The sequence below is a fragment of the Hakea prostrata genome, chromosome 11 (assembly GCF_041222555.1).
Source record: "Hakea prostrata isolate BN-2017 chromosome 11, UWA_Hpros_2, whole genome shotgun sequence".
In the NCBI taxonomy this organism is placed as follows: Eukaryota; Viridiplantae; Streptophyta; class Magnoliopsida; order Proteales; family Proteaceae; genus Hakea; species Hakea prostrata.
In genome coordinates, this window is record NC_142610.1 from 7,226,385 (window position 1) to 7,241,155 (window position 14,771).

At 39.7% G+C, this 14,771-nt stretch overlaps 1 protein-coding gene across 1 annotated transcript; it reads right to left on the bottom strand.

Annotated features, from left to right (window-relative positions):
• Positions 1-1,602: 1,602 nt before the first annotated feature.
• Positions 1,603-2,757, bottom strand: LOC148999838 (gamma-glutamyl peptidase 3-like). The gene is made up of 4 exons (XM_089139097.1): positions 2,337-2,757; positions 2,093-2,257; positions 1,841-2,008; positions 1,603-1,752 (listed from the first exon to the last, which is right to left on the bottom strand). The coding sequence occupies exons 1-4, from the start codon at positions 2,652-2,654 to the stop codon at positions 1,603-1,605; spliced, it is 801 nt and encodes a 266-aa protein (XP_088995223.1). The 5' UTR covers positions 2,655-2,757.
• Between the last annotated feature and the right edge of the window lie 12,014 nt (positions 2,758-14,771).

Sequence of the window (14,771 nt, forward strand, 5' to 3'; positions counted from 1 at the left end):
GAAAACCTTTCATCTTGGCCTCTATTAGCCCATTTTAGTTGCCCAAGATCAAGGTTTAAAGTATCGGTATCGAGTATCGTATCGGTAAGGTGATTTTAAGAGATGTATCGTCCTGTATCGAGTATTGTATCGCTCTAACTAATGTATTTTAGTGTAATTCAATGAGGAGATATATCGAGATATATCATATCGGTTGGGTCAAATATGGATACGTATCGGCTAGTATCGTATGGTATCGTGGGATACTTTAAACCTTGCCCAAGATCTCACAAGCAAGCATTGATTGATTTATTTCTTTGGGCAAGAAATACAACACTGGCTCAAGTGGCAGGCTTAATCAACAATCTCAATAAGGAGTCACCTTTTCCTCAAACCCCTCAACTTTCTCATCTTTTCAGTATAAATATATCTAATGAAGCGAATGCTTGGATGTCTTTTATTTCAAGCAATGGAGATTTCTTTGTCAAATTGGCAAGGAAAGCCTTGTCACAATTAAGAATGACATCCCGACCTAATACTCTCACCATATGGTCGAAGTTTTTTTGGAAACTACCCCTACACCCCAAATTTAGAATTTTCTTTTGGCGTCTTATAAATGCACGACTACCGGTTAAGGCAATACTTGCTCAATGGACACCATTACCTCCAGTATGCGAGCTTTGTGGAAATTGTGTGAAATCTCTTCGGCATATATTTCTTTCTTGTGAATGGACGAATATGATTTGGTGTCCGTCTTTATAATCACATGTTATTTTGTTTGGAAATAATGGAACAACAAAATCTTTAATAAGCATGACCCTAACCCCAAAAGAGTTTTAGATAACATTTCAAATTGGATAAAAGATCTAAAATTCAAAACAAAAGAAACACTAGAAACAACACACATATTGACAGAAGTAAAGATTTCTAAACCAAATATTTGCTTTTGTAAAAGTATGACTAACTTGAGTCAATTACCAATCTTGATGTGTGCAGGGTTACATAACTTAGAGTTGAAAAACGCCGGATGGAGTGTAAGATTATTTTGGGAAGGATAACTAAAGTATGTTAGTACGGGAGGATTAGGGAAATGAAACATCACTGAGGCACTCTTGTTTGGGTTACAGGACAGAATAGACCAAGCACAACTCTCCAATATTTGACTATCTAAGATTAGGTGCAATGAAGAAGAAGTGCTTGATCTACTTTCGCCACTGAAACACAAAACTTGGCCAATAGCTCATGTCCCGATTTTGGTACACCTAACTCTTTGTATTAAGGATATTAATCTTAACAGGTTTAGTCACACCACATTCCAGCAATGGTTCACCTATTTAGCATCAAATTAATCCTCCGTACAATATAAAAACACATTAAATGTACTAGATACTACTACCCTTTGTATTTGCTACCCTAAGTAATATTAATCCTTTTCTTTTCGTATATAAATAAATAAATAACCAAGTTTCATCACCCGCTAAATTCTTGAAGCTTGTAATTTGGGAATGTATGTTTACTTAACCTTGTCATCATTTAAGTTTTTGTTCCCACCCCTCCACCCCAACCCTTAAAAAAAATGAAGAAGAAGAAGAAATAAAAGAGAAAAGTTACATTAATTATCTATTATTTATGCACATTTGTAGTTGGCTGATAAGTAGGAGTATATATCACCCCTTTCCTCTTAAGAAAGTTCTTGCAAATCTTCTCCCAAGACTTCCCATCTGGTTCTCCATTAATCTCCAACCTTGATTTCGTTTCCTCGGCAAATCCTTTCTGCATTCATTCAACAATCATCAAATATAATTTGACTAATTTATTTTGAGATTAAGAGATGAAGGTTGTTAGAGAAAAGATCACTTACATCCACAAAGTTGTTAATAACAAGGCGATCTATGATATTATATAAGATGTCTTTGGTGTATTCAGGGTGTCCTTGAATGCCTAATATATGATCCCCAATTACAAACATTTCTACTCCTGTTTGCTCTGAGAAGGCAATCACCTCAGCTCCCAAAGGTACTTCCCACACCTGGAGTTCACATTCATTATTTGCAGTTGGTGTATATATATATATATATATATAGAGAGAGAGAGAGAGAGAGAGAGAGAGGACCTCATCTTGATGACACTCAAATATGGAAAGGGAAGGTGGGATTTCCTCAAGGACACCAAAGAGGCTACACAACGGCAAGTCTTCCACAATTCTGATTTTTCTCAGCCCAAGATCCCATCCACAGTGAGCTTTCCCAACCTTACCACCCAATGCTCTGCACAAGACCTATGAGAGAAACAACAAAGAGAAGTGTTGAGCAAATGAAATGTAAAGAAAGATCAATACCCAAAACACTTTCAGGTACCTGATGCCCAAAGCATATGCCAAGCACCTTCTTTTCCATGGCATCAAGTGTTTGCAAAAGAAAGCAAAGCTTTAAGATCCAAGATTCATTTCCATAAGCATCATGTGGGCTACCACTGATGACAAAACCGTGGTACTTGTGAAGCTCATCCATGTCAGGGAACTCTCCATCAACAACCCTAAACAAGTCCCATTGTTCACCTTCTTCTGCAAATGCTTTAAGAAATACATTAAAGTACCCACCATACACTTTCTTCACATATTCAGAGTCACCTGCTGCCAGTAACAGACAGTATCTCTTCTGATCTTCAATCACCATCTTCAAGAAATTATAAAAAGATGGAGGAAGAAGACGAAAACAAAGCCTGAATTATAGAACTTTACAGGAGTTTGGAGTAGAACAGTGAATTAATGGGAACTCACTCGGGGAATTTGGAGATTCAAGGCTTGTTGAAAAGGGTGTTGGTGAATGGGGGTATTTGTAGGGTGGGAATTTTTTAAACCTTGAAGATGTCTCCCATGTTCCATGATATTCCTTTTAAAACATTATGGGCTATCTATTGTTCCATGGCGAGTTAAGAATGATTCTCCACTGAAGGGGTTGGCGGCTCAGTTGCGACAAATAACTTTCCTTCTTTGGTAGTATTTGACACAAGTAATAACTCATACCAAGAGGTTAAGAGTTCAAATCTCATTGGAGAAGGGGTGAAGCCTCCTATGTATAAATAATTGTCCCCTCGTTACATGTAAAGCTACCTTCTGAGGATTCGAGGTACATTAAGCTTGTCCAAAAGAACCTCAGCTCCAAAAAAACAGAAGAAACAAAAGAAGAATGATTCTCCTGTACACAAAATGTTTGGATCTCTTTGCCCCCCACCACTCCCCCTAAAAAAAAACTCCATTTGTAGATTATGTATAAAGTGTCTTTCATAAACAAACTGGCCATACGAAAATGAAGCTTGGAGGCTTTTCTAAGCAGCAGAAGGAACGGTTCAGTTTTAACGGCCTATAATAATGGACTGATCTGAAAGGTAACTCAAACGCCTAATGGGCATCTTGTGAACCTCTTTGTGTAAATCCCAAGGGGTTAGTCGAATTGGTAGGAGATGATTGCTTAAGAAGATGTAAGGCTGTGATTCACACTAGGTTGTTTATTAATGCTCTTCAATGTTTTTGGTGAAAGTTAAAATAGTCTTCATTCAACCCCGACATAAATTGTTCTATATAGCTATAGGAACATGACATATGAAAGTACGTAAAGAGAAACTTACGTTTATTTAATTTTAAATATATATATATAGAGCCATGAAGGCGTGGTGTATGATTAGAACAACTCCGGTGTAACCCAAGCTTTCTTCGTGTAAGTCCGGTTACCCCTCACCAATGCTCCGGTTACCCTTCTCCTTGTAACCTTATCTTTTCATCAATGCATTTTTATTTTCATCTATGCATGAAAGGGATGGCTCTGCCGACCTTTCTTTTATTTTTCTTGCATCATCTGCATATGGTCGAATTATCGCCTAAATTTCTTTCTATTCCGCATTTAATTTCATTATTGCTTTAAATTCTTTATACTTCTTATGGTCGGTTATACCGCCTAAGAGTTTCTTTTAAATTCTGTTATGCATTTCCTGCTTATCATTTCTTTCATTTCTTTACCTTTTGTCCTATAATTTTCCTGGTGCATATTTTTCTTTATGCCAAATATTGTTCATATTTTGTTCCTTTCTTTTTAGTTTGGTATATTGATGGCTGGATTTTCCGCCTATCAGCTTACCGTTTTGTTTATATGCTTTTGAAATTCATACTTTTATTTTCTTTCTTTTACATTTCCTCCTAATAGTTTGGCTAGGGTATCCGAGAGGTAAAAAAGACCGTCATGGTATGATTCCTAGAGGTGAGGCAGAAGGTGTGTAAGTCCTCTTTTGTGCTAGGTCTTAGTGACGGGTGAAGACTTCTCTAAGTGGACCCCTTTCTTTTAGGTCGGAAAGAGAGAGTTTGAAAATATGAGTGTGATTTCCCGAAGCATGTCTTCAGCAACTGTGAGCCAGCAGGAGACCAATTTGGCTATTAATATCCTTAACCAAAAAGAATTGAACAATGATTTTGACCAATCCTTGGTAGAATGGAGAAGGCCCAAAGCCCCCAACAAAGAAATTCCCCAACATTTAATCTCTGATCTTAGAGAAACCATCAAAGCCATAGAACAAACAGTTCCTGTCTCTTCTGAATTAGAAGTTCTCCCCAGGAATTCATCATTAATGACGATTTTGTCCGATCGACCTTTTTCGATCGATAAAGTTTTGCTCCGGCAAGACTTTGACAACCCTGACAATGCCCTTAGGAAAGATTGGTTTAACGGTACATTTAATCTTTCTGAAAAAATCCAAATACGTGATGCTTGGTATCATGACATGGAACAATACACAATTAACATGAGATTTTTTGTCTGGTTTGCCTCCTACGCTGAGGAAAATCACATAGATTATCCATGGACCAATGGAACAATAAATCAAACTATCCACCCATTCAAAAAATGGCTTGTCAACAGAACCAAGGAAACAATAACCTCTGTCCATCCTCCAATGGACCAAATCAAGTTAAACATTGAAGGTGAAGATGTTTTAGCTGCCCCTTTTAAGAACAAAGAAGGTCTTAAAGGTGGGAGTCTTAAAACTGTTGAACAATTAAACTTTGCCAACTCTAATCTTCAAACAATAGGTGAACAATTAACTAGAGTCGAGAATCTTGTCCAGCAAATTCCAAAAGAAACCCCAAAATCCGTTTTTGAACCAAAACAATCCGTAAACACTCCTATGTTTAAACCGTTTCAAATTCCTAAAATCAACGCAAAACAGTTAAGCAAATCTGAAATGCTTAACGAAATTGAATCTCGTTTAAGCAATCTCATCATTCCCGATACTCCGCAAGATCGCGAAGCATCCGCTTCAATACCACTCACCGAATCGAAACGATTGGGATGGATTTGATTATGGATCTGACTCAGGTGAGTCCATCACTGAGCTAGTCCGTGAAATCAACATCAACAACAGCAACAACACCCACCAACTAGCCCACTACTACCATCGACCCACTTTCCCTGACCTCCTTATTGAGCAACAAGGAAGGACCCAGAGCCCAATACCAACTGAATCATTTATGAATGGAACATTGATGGTTTAACTGATTACCAAATCAACAATAAACTCCAGGAAATGACCATGGTTGCCAATGCTTATCGGCTCCGTGAAACCAATGACCATCGAGCCATGCTTCTCGTAGCAGTTTCTTGGACAATTGAAAGGTTGGTGGGACCACATCCTCACCCCACCCAGACTTAGGAATCCTAAATGCTACCCAAACCAATGCCCATATTGGTGAACCATTACTTGAACATAATCAACCCATTCCTGATGCTGTAAATACTTTGATTTACACCATCACCATTCATTTTATTGGAGATCCGTCTCGTTTAAAAGACAGATCTTCTGAACAATTATCTAATCTGAAATGCAAGGGTCTTCACCAATTCAAATGGTACAAAGACACTTTCATCTCTAAAGTTTTAACCAGAGATGATGCAAATTCATCCTTCTGGAAAGAAAAATTCATCACAGGATTACCAACAATGTTTTCTCGAGAAATTAAAACAACGCCGAGGAAAGACCATAACAATGAAATCCCTTACAATAACCTTACTTACGGGAATATCATTAGTCTTATACATGAGGAAGCACTGGCCTTGTGTACAGACATGAGATTACGTAAGCAAATACACAAGGAATCTAAGGCTTATAGCAAAGAGTTAGGTGGATTTTGTGAACAATTTGGGTTTGCCCCAATAAAATCCACTAAAAGCCATAGATTTGGGAAACATAGAGACAATAATAATGAAAAATACAAGTCTTCTGAACCCTACTATAAATCCCATAAATACAACTCCAACAATAAATACCGTAAAAATACCCCACCAACAAAAATAAAGAGCATTCCAAACAAAATGAACAAAGAAGAACTTTCACCGGAAAATGTTTCAAATGCAACAAAGTCGGACACTTAGCCAAACATTGCCGTATGGCACAAAAGGTCAATTTAATAATTGATGATGAAAAAATTGGAGCTCAATACTCCATTTGTTCGCGAACCAGATAGCTCGTCGATTCCGAACACGAAATCAATAACATCAATACTGATCCGAGTAGCCTTTCAGATAATTCTGAAGCCATACTCTTCACCTGTCCCTGCGACGGTTCTGGAATATGTGAATGTTCCACAAATACCATCAATATGATTAGGAATGAAACTATTCCAAGTTTCTTTCTTGATTTCGTTGATCAAATTCAGGATCAGATTTAAAGAAACAATATCTTGAACAAGTTAAAGCTTCTTTGATTCCTCAACCTATTCCCACAGAACATTCCAATTACAACCTTAACAACATTTACAATCGGTTTAAACCGACTCCTTCAATATCTTCTCCCCCAAATAATGACTATAGAATTCAAACTCTTGAGACTCTGACCAAAGGTCTCAAACAAGAAGTCACCCAAATTAAGCTGGAGTTAAACCTTCTCCAGGGACAACTCTCTAACATTTCCACACAAGCAACTACGGCTCAAACCCCTGAACAATATGTTCCCATCCATACCTGAACAATCACCCCGACCATTTTGTCCCTAGGCAAGACTTCAACCAATTAATCAATAGCATCCATTTCCAGCAATGGCATGTTCGAGTTCATCTCGTCATCTGTGATTCCTTCACCCTATCCACCATTGCCCTCGTCGATACTGGTGCAGCTTCTAACGCATCAAGGAGGGACTTGTCCCTAAAATGAAAAGAAGAGGGAAGGGAGTGAAAAAAAGAAAAGGCACGTAAAGAAAAGCATCAGGCACCCTAAGATAAACAAAGAAAACACACAAAAAAGAATTTTGAAAAAAAAAACAAAAAAAAACAAATCAAAAACCACACAACAAAACACAGACAAAAAACAAGAAACATCGCGAAACCAGCCCACAAGACAAAAAAAGGACAGAGGAAGCCGGCAAAAAAAATGGGGGGGAAGGAACGAAACAATCAAACAAGACACAAACCAAGAAAAAGAACCAGAGCAAGAGAAGGGGAAACCAAAAACAGAACAGAAACAGGAAAGGCAAACAAAGGTAGACCCCTCGGACCACACCACATTATTCTCAGGTTCCACAGGGGGGACCACGGGATCACGAAAAAAAAGATATATGATGCGGCACGCATTCTTCAAAATACTGGTTCTTCGGAAAAGAAAAGGTCAACGGGGGGCAACAGGAAGAAAGGGGGGGAGAGGACCGGGTTTGTAGAAGTGGATGGATAATGCGGGAAACTCACGAAAACAGGAGCCACAAAGGAAGAGGAAAGGCAGAGGCACCAATAAAGGTGGAGGGAACATCAAAGAGAGGATAAGAGGGAACAAAAGACCAAGAAAAGAAGCAAGGGGAGAAGAGGAGGAAGAAGAAAGACAACAGGGACCGGCAGGACAAAGGGAGCGGAGATGAAGATGATGAAGAGACTGAGGGCTCATCGAAGGGAGGGAAGAAACGCAAAGGAAACAAAACGATGAAGATGAAAGAAAAAGAGAGGGAGGGGGAAAGGACAAGGGAAAAAGGGAGAAGAAAGGGGGGAAAAGGTCAATCGTTTAAGAAGGTGAATATGGCAAGGATAAACAAGAGGAAATGGTTAAACAAAGAAGGAAAAGGGAAAGGGGAACAGGAAGGGAAGGACACAAATACAAAGAAGATGAAGATGCCAATGGGTAAAAAGTATCATCAAAACATAAGGCAGAAAAAAAAAATAAGGAGAGAGAAGGCCGCAAAGAAATAAGATCGAGAAACCAAGAAGGCGAATGAAGTCAAACAAAAGGTGGGACGGATAAAGAAGAAAAAATGCTTAGAAAGATGGTTTAAGGAATTAACTTTACGAAAAACCAAAGGGCGGAGACATGGAAAAAAAAGAGATGGTTTGCCTCTGAGGAAAAACATAGATTATCCGGACAATGGAACAATAAATCAAACTATCACCATTCAAAAAGGGCAAAACCAAGAAAAAAAGCATCCCAAGGAAAAAAGTAAACAGAAGGTGAAGATGTTAGCCCTTAAGAAAAAAAGTCTTAAAGTGGAGTCTTAAAACTGTTGAACAATTAAACGAACAACTCAAACAATAGGTGAACAATTAACTATCTATAATCACATAAGGAGATGAAGTGCATCGATGGGTAAAACAAGCACAAACGGAAACAAGGAAGATGAAGACGATCCAATGGTGTAGAACAAGACAAAAAGCAAAAAGACAAGCCCAAAGTTAGACAGAATAGGTTGAAAGGAATCTATAGTGGGATTCACCAGTCGAGAGGCAGGTCAAAAGAAGAGAGTGGCGAGTTATTGATGAATGGTAGAGGAGAGGCAGAGAAAGGTAAGAAAAAACCCAAGGGAAGTCAAGAAGAGGTGTGGATTTCTTAAGCCTTAGGATCTGATCATCTGTAATGGTTGTAAAGAAAAGACCACAAAAAAGCTTGAAGACGACGAGAACAGCAGGTCAAACAAAAACAGGGAAGGACACCCGGGAAAAACTCAAAAAAATGACAATAACCAACAAAAAGCAAACAAGACCCAAAAGCCTTGAAGAACCCTTGGGAAGAAACGAGCCAACCAGCGTAGACCTTGGAAGGTGGGAATTACCCACACGGAAATCCCAAGAAACAGAATACATCCTAGTTGACAGAGGCATCCGGAAACAAACAATGGATAGAAATGACCCCTCATTGGTGACCCACACCACTATTATTATTCTCAAGGTTCTCACACCTGAAGAATGGGGTTTGGCTTGGATATGATTGATTTGGCTTATTTCACGAGCTTGAGATTCTCGTAAGAAAGCAAAGAAAATTGTTTACCTTGGATTTTGGTTGAAATCCCTTGTTAGACACGGTGAAGGGTTTAATCATTTCTAGGAATGGTTGTCCAAGGATGACATTGGTGATGATATCTTTGACAAGGATAAAGACTTGTCGAAGACATATTTGATTGGTGCAAATATGGACATTTGATAATTTATAATTGGCTTGGATATGATTGATGAACCATTCCAGGGCATTCCATGTGTCATCGACACTGTTTTCCCTATTGGTCTGGTTCAATTTGTTTAACCCAATTTGGGTGAGCAGGGTTTTGGTGGTTGATTTTATCAATTGAAAGCTCGATACGGGGGTAGATTTGGTTTGAGAGGCTGTTGGTATTGGTTCAAGGCCCGTCAGGGACTTAATGAGAGCCGGAATGCTACATTTGGATGTGTCGGAACTGTCCCACCATTTAATATGGTAAGACCGTGCTAGACACGGAATTGTCCATTCGGTCGGCGTCGACCGGGGGTAGATTAGGGGGTAGATTAGGATCTTTTGTGGTGATGGTCATTGTTACGATGACAAAACAAGATATAAGAAAGGGGGAAGAAACCTATTCCTAGAGGAGCACTTGAACTCTCTAATCTTGAAAGAAAGAACCTCCTCTCCTTTGAGAGCACCCTCTAATTTATAGAAGAAGGAGGGTCTTTGTAGAAGATGGTCATCCGTCGGATGCCATGAAATCCTGATTGATGGCCATGATTAAGCTGGATTGCTAGCAACAAGGATAAAGTGAAGATAAGGTTGGTGGGATAAGATCCTCAACCAGAGGATGAGGCTAGACAACCGACCGATTGGGGGCTTGATCGACCCGATGTTGATTGATTTGATAAGCTTGTTCTACACCAGGATAAGATCCACGAGGAGTGATGATTTGGTAAGCTGTTTACACCACGGATGCAAATCTTCATCTTGCACCGTTGGATGTAGAAATTATAGATGATGAACTGTTTTACACCATTGGAGGCAAATCTTCATCTTGCACGTTGGATGTAAAAATTATAGATGATGAACCATTCGGGGCATTCCAGTGTCATGACACGTTTCCCTATGGGGTCAATGTTTAAAATGGAGCGGGTTGGGTTGATTTTATCCAAGACCAAGGGATATTGGCGGACCATCTAAACGAGAAGATGAAGGTGCCCTAGAGGACACGCGGACATGGGCGGAATAGTAACGGTAACCCATATTTTACCCTGGGTAAAAGGGTGGATAACGCAGGACGGACATCGTGATGGTTATGGTTAACGGTTTCATCTAGCATCCGGAACGGAAGGATTGTTGAGAGAAGGCCTTTTGCCTTGGGTGACATTGGTGGTATTCTTAGGAGGCGCCTGGTGCTGTCACACGAACGAAGGGGATGAAGCAACGGACTCTGGAGAAGATCATCTTCATCATCTTCATCTTCATCCGGGATCCTGAGCATATGTCCAATGTGGGGTGATGCATCGAGAGAATCACCGATGGATTGGTCATATTCTTCTTCCTCGTCTTCTTCATCAAGAGGAATGGGCTTGAGCAAAGCTGTTTAGCCAAGAGTTTGGCTCGCGCTAGTAGATGAGGTTTGAGAGGCTGTTGGTATTGGTTCAAGGCCGTCGGGGACTAATGAGAGCCGGAATGCTACATTTGGATGTGTGAACTGTCCCACCATTTAATATGGTAAGACCGTGCTAGACACGGAATTGTCCATTCGTTGTCGGGTGCGTTTGGTGGCTGCACTAGATTGTTCAAGCAATGAGATATTCCAAGACATTATCCATGCCGACTGCGGTGGACAAAGAAACCGAGTAGGTCCGGTGTTGTTGGGAGGTCGTTGTATCGGCAAAAGAGGTGAAGGCACGCCACGAATTTGGTAGGATTGCTTCAAGTGGTCCCATAGTTGCCCACCAGGTTGAACCGAAGGAAATGTTGTGTGAAGGGAATTTATGTGGAGGAAGAACCAAGAATGGGGTTTGCTTTATTTTGAAAGAAAAGCATGGTGCCATGCATCAATATAATCAAAATAATGATATTGGTTGGGTTGGTATGCAGAGTTGGAGAAAGTCCGACAGAAGTGGTGGGCACCCATTCTTGGTGTGAGAACCTTGAGAATAATAATAGTGGTGTGGGTCACCAATGAGGGGTCATTTCTATCCATTGTTTGTTTCGGATGACGGACTCGGGTCAACTAGGATGTATTCATAGTATTCTTGGGATTTGGGTTGGTGGAGTAATAGTCCCAGCCTTGCGAAGAGTCTACGGGCAATGGTTAGGGCATGTTGTTCTTGCCCAAGAGGGTTCAATTGCTAAGAGCGTTGGTATGAAGGGTCGGGTAATGTATTGACTTTTCCGGAGGTGGTTGAGGTGTTGGTTCGGGATCGGGTAGTCATTGTTGTTTGAGTTGTTTAGGCACAAGAGAGGTAGTACTGTGGGCTTGGAGCCGGCACCAGCAACAATGTGAGAGTATGGTTTGTTTGAGGCAACGATGGCCTGGGTGTTGTTCTTGGCTGCAGAAGAGGAGTCTTGGGTAGATCTGTTGCCATAAGAGGTCTTTTGTTTGATGGCAGTGTTGGAAGAGGTGGTTCGAGGGGTAGCCATGTTGGGAGTGTGTGATTCTGGAAAATGGAGGTATAAATAGGTCGGGAATGCAATGATGATGCGATGATGCGTTGTCTTTGTTGTAAACAAATGATGCAAATTTTGAAATTTGTAAAGGTGGAAAATGATTTTGAATTTGGTTAATTGCGAAAAAGCAATGGTTTTTAATTGATTGATTTGAGAAATGGGATTTTTCCAAGAATTCAAAAAATATCTCTTTTCCTTGAATGTTGGTGGTTATTCCAATGATCGATTCTGATAAATGGTTTAATCATTTCAAGAAATGGTTGCCCTAAGATGACATTGGTAATGATATCTTTAACAAGGATGAACACCGCCTAAGACGTATTTGGTTGTTGTGAATGCAAACGTGTGATAATTTGTAATTGACACCGAGACTCAGCCATTAGCACCGAAAGTCTATGGGTAGTCTTTTCATAAAATTGAGTAGGGACAAGTCCCTCCTTGATGCAGAAGAATAGAAGCTGCACATGATCGGCGAGGGCAATGGTGGATAGGGTGAAGGAATCACGGATGACGAGATGAACTCGAACATGCCATTGCTGGAAATGGATGCTATTGATTAATTGGTTGAAGTCTTGCCTAGGGACAAAATGGTCGGTGATTGTTCAAGTATGGATGGGAACATATTGTTCGGGGGTTTGAGCCGTAGTTGCTTGTGTGGAAATGTTAGAGAGTTGTCCCTGGAGAAGGTTTAACTCCAGCTTAATTTGGGTGACTTCTTGTTTGAGACCTTTGGTCAGAGTCTCAAGAGTTTGAATTCTATAGTCATTATTTGGGGGAGAAGATATTGAAGGAGTCGGTTTAAACCGATTGTAAATGTTGTTAAGGTTGTAATTGGAATGTTCTGTGGGAATAGGTTGAGGAATCAAAGAAGCTTTAACTTGTTCAAGATATTGTTTCTTTAAATCTGGATCCTGAATTTGATCAACGAAATCAAGAAAGAAACTTGGAATAGTTTCATTCCTAATCATATTGATGGTATTTGTGGAACATTCACATATTCCAGAACCGTCGCAGGGACAGGTGAAGAGTATGGCTTCGGAATTATCTGAAAGGCTACTCAGATCAGTATTGATGTTATTGATTTCGTGTTCGGAATCAGACGAGCTATCTGGTTCGGCGAACAAATGGAGTATTGAGCTCCGAATTTTTTCATCATCAATTATTAAATTGACCTTTTGTGCCATACGGCAGTATTTGGCTAAGTGTCCGACTTTGTTGCATTTGAAACATTTTCCAGTGAAAGTTCTTCTTTGTTCATTTTGTTTGGAATGCTCTTTATTTTTTGTTGGTGGGGTATTTTTACGGTATTTATTGTTGGAGTTGTATTTATGGGATTTATAGTAGGGTTCAGAAGACTTGTATTTTTCATTATTATTGTCTCTATGTTTCCCAAATCTATGGCTTTTAGTGGATTTTATTGGGGCAAACCCAAATTGTTCACAAAATCCACCTAACTCTTTGCTATAAGCCTTAGATTCCTTGTGTATTTGCTTACGTAATCTCATGTCTGTACACAAGGCCAGTGCTTCCTCATGTATAAGACTAATGATATTCCCGTAAGTAAGGTTATTGTAAGGGATTTCATTGTTATGGTCTTTCCTCAGACGTTGTTTTAATTTCTCAGAAAACATTGTTGGTAATCCTGTGATGAATTTTTCTTTCCAGAAGGATGAATTTGCATCATCTCTGGTTAAAACTTTAGAGATGAAAGTGTCTTTGTACCATTTGAATTGGTGAAGACCCTTGCATTTCAGATTAGATAATTGTTCAGAAGATCTGTCTTTTAAACGAGACGGATCTCCAATAAAATGAATGGTGATGGTGTAAATCAAAGTATTTACAGCATCAGGAATGGGTTGATTATGTTCAAGTAATGGTTCACCAGTATGGGCATTGGTTTGGGTAGCATTTAGGATTCCTAAGTGCTGGGCTGGGGTGAGGATGTGGTCCCACCAACCTTTCAATTGTCCAGTAAAACCTGCTACGAGAAGCATGGCTACAGACTGGTCATTGGTTTCACGGAGCCGATAAGCATTGGCAACCATGGTCATTTCCTGGAGTTTATTGTTGATTTGGTAATCAGTTAAACCATCAATGTTCCATTCATAAATGATTCCAGATTGGTATTGGGCCTGGGTCCTTCCTTGTTGCTCAATAAGGAGGTCAGGGAAAGTGGGTCGATGGTAGTAGTGGGCTAGTTGGTGGGTGTTGTTGTTGTTGTTGATGTTGATTTCACGGACTAGCTCAGTGATGGACTCACCTGAGTCAGATCCATAATCAAATCCATCCTGAATCGTTTCGATTCGGTGAGTGGTATTGGAAGCGGATGCTTCTGCAGATCTTGCAGGAGTATCAGGAATGATGAGATTGCTTAAACGAGATTCAATTTCGTTAAGCATTTCAGATTTGCTTAACTGTTTTGCGTTGATTTTAGGAATTTGAAACGGTTTAAACATAGGAGTGTTTAAGGATTGTTTTGGTTCAGAAACGGATTTTGGGGTTTCTTTTGGAATTTGCTGGACAAGATTCTCGACTCTAGTTAATTGTTCACCTATTGTTTGAAGATTAGAGTTGGCAAAGTTTAATTGTTCAACAGTTTTAAGACTCCCACCTTTAAGACCTTCTTTGTTCTTAAAAGGGGCAGCTAAAACATCTTCACCTTCAATGTTTAACTTGATTTGGTCCATTGGAGGATGGACAGAGGTTATTGTTTCCTTGGTTCTGTTGACAAGCCATTTTTTGAATGGGTGGATAGTTTGATTTATTGTTCCATTGGTCCATGGATAATCTATGTGATTTTCCTCAGCGTAGGAGGCAAACCAGACAAAAAATCTCATGTTAATTGTGTATTGTTCCATGTCATGATACCAAGCATCACGTATTTGGATTTTTTCAGAAAGA

Bases quoted from the DNA above. Each gene is read 5' to 3' on its own strand.
- LOC148999838 (XM_089139097.1), bottom strand. From the start codon at position 2,654: ATGGTGATTGAAGATCAGAAGAGATACTGTCTGTTACTGGCAGCAGGT. The intron at 2,258-2,336 runs GTACCTGAAAGT...TTTCTCTCATAG, and splicing joins GCATATGCTTTGGGCATCAG to GTCTTGTGCAGAGCATTGGG. The intron at 1,753-1,840 runs GTAAGTGATCTT...GAATGAATGCAG, and splicing joins TTATTAACAACTTTGTGGAT to AAAGGATTTGCCGAGGAAAC.